The sequence below is a fragment of the Aplysia californica genome, unplaced genomic scaffold, assembly GCF_000002075.1.
Source record: "Aplysia californica isolate F4 #8 unplaced genomic scaffold, AplCal3.0 scaffold00369, whole genome shotgun sequence".
Taxonomy (NCBI): domain Eukaryota; kingdom Metazoa; phylum Mollusca; class Gastropoda; order Aplysiida; family Aplysiidae; genus Aplysia; species Aplysia californica.
This window is the reverse complement of record NW_004797639.1, coordinates 294570-296588: the sequence shown is the minus strand read 5'-3', so window position 1 is coordinate 296588 and position 2019 is coordinate 294570. Positions and strand designations below refer to the sequence as shown.

The 2019-nt window shown below is 43.1% G+C and overlaps 1 protein-coding gene across 1 annotated transcript in view; it reads left to right on the top strand.

Moving 5' to 3' along the window:
- LOC101852257 (ankyrin-1) overlaps nt 1–2019 on the top strand; it is a 19379-nt gene that overhangs the window by 3742 nt on the left and 13618 nt on the right. The window contains exon 3 of the mRNA XM_013085371.2: nt 707–1490. Within this exon, the coding sequence (XP_012940825.2) occupies nt 707–1490 (784 nt within the window). The remainder of the gene's footprint in view (nt 1–706; nt 1491–2019) is intronic.

The window sequence follows — 2019 nt, the reverse complement described above, 5'->3', positions numbered from 1 at the left end:
GCCATTTTCTCACTAATTTTACCTCTGAAAACAGGTGATCCCCACGTCCTTCTTTAGCAAATATCTTGACTTGTATTCAAGGTAAATGAATATTTTTTCCATCTAAATAAAGACAAGTGAACAAGCTTTAAGATGAAACAAATAACTCTACATGCCCAAAAATTGACGAGAGTCTGATTCCACCACGCTGCCTCACAAATGAATCGAAATTAGAAAAAAAGTACCAATGCACAGTGTATCATCTACAAAACTTATCTTACCATAGTAGTATGTTAACTTAAACCAACACAACATGTGCACAACATTACACTAATCAGATAGCCTCATTATGATAGGACTGGGCAAGGTAGGAGAAAAGTTAAGGTGTTGAGATATTTTTCTTATACATCATCATCATCTTCATCTTCATCATCATCATCCACTGCCAGATCTGTGATGCACATCGGCGATCATGGTTCTCTCCATTCATCTTATACATCATCATCATTTTCCTCTTCATCATCATCATCCACTGCCAGATCTGTGATACACATCGGTGATCATGGTTCTCTCCATTCATTCCTTTTCTAGGTTGCACGTAAACAGCTATGTATCCCTGATTTCCCCCCGTTGCCCATTTAATTTTGTTTAGGTTTCCTAAGTAGATCGCTCTGGGTCTACCCCTGATTCAATCATTAAAAAAAAGTTCCTCCCGTGATCTCAACAGAACAATCGTTCTTCAAACGCCGTGGACGAAGCTGCAGAGCTGTTGGCAGATATCACGAAGGAAATACCAACTTCTGCTACGTCATCTCCCACCGAGACCGAGGCTAGCAACAATGGCGCCTCTTCTCCAAACGAAGGGAAACCACTTCCGCTATGGAAACAAATGCTGCGAGACATCGTTGGTCAATCCGACAGCTGGACTATCTTTACCAAATCTGTAAAGTCCAAGGATAGTTTGAGGTCATTCCTGGAAAAAGTCAAACAAGGGAAGGAATCGATTAACGATTCCAAATACCGGAATCCTAAAAATGGACAAAATCTGTTGCATTTCTTTCTCGACCAAAGAGATGGAGAAGCCGTATCGATGTTATTGGATGCAGTTGAAGATGAAGAATATTTCCTGTGTAGCTTTCAAGTTACATTCGGAAGGAATCAAGGAGAAAAGACGGCGCTGCATCAATTGTCGGAGTTTGGTGACGTTGACCTTCTGCGCCAGTATCTCTCCAAAATCTCCGACCAAGCTACCAAAGCCAAAATGCTCTACGATTCTGTTCCTGTCGGGGTCGAAGGTCAAAGGCCAAGGCTACTCCCGTGTTGCCACCTAGCGGCGTACAGGGGTCACGAGGCCGTGGTGAAGTACCTCGTGGAGGAGATGGCCGTGCCTGTTGATCACGTGAACGCCAGGAAAGACTCCGCCCTCATGTGGGCGGCACGGTTTGACCACGCCCCCACAGTACGTCGGCTCATTTCTCTTGGCGCCAACGTGAACCTGGTCAACGATAAAGGTCAGTTCAAATAAATTTGTTACATCACCGGTGTCAGTCCACTTGTCGGCCTACCACGATAAAGCGGTCTACCCTAGGGCATGGGCACAGTAATTTTATTGATTTTTGTACATCAGTACCACCCCCCCGCCCCCACTCCTTTTCATAACAAAATACAACCATTTAAAAAATGATAACAATACAGACTATGGCATCTTCAAACCTTATAAAAGCAGAGGAAACAATTTTTTGGGAGGGTATAGGTGATTGTAGTAGATTAGAAAACCGCCACCAAGAGGAACAAAAACATCACAGTAGACAGTCAAGTGGACTGACAACAATGAATCGTTGGTGTCAGTCAAAAACCTTTAATGCCCACTGCGTGACCTCCGAACAATTTTCGAGAGTTTTGTCAACTAAACATTTATTGCAGCTACAGTACCTTGATGTCCAAAGTTATGGCTAGGAAATATATTTTTTTATTCTAATGTTTCATTCTAAACTCGGTAGTTGTTGGATGGTGCTCCTTTCTCTCTCAACTCCCCCCTCC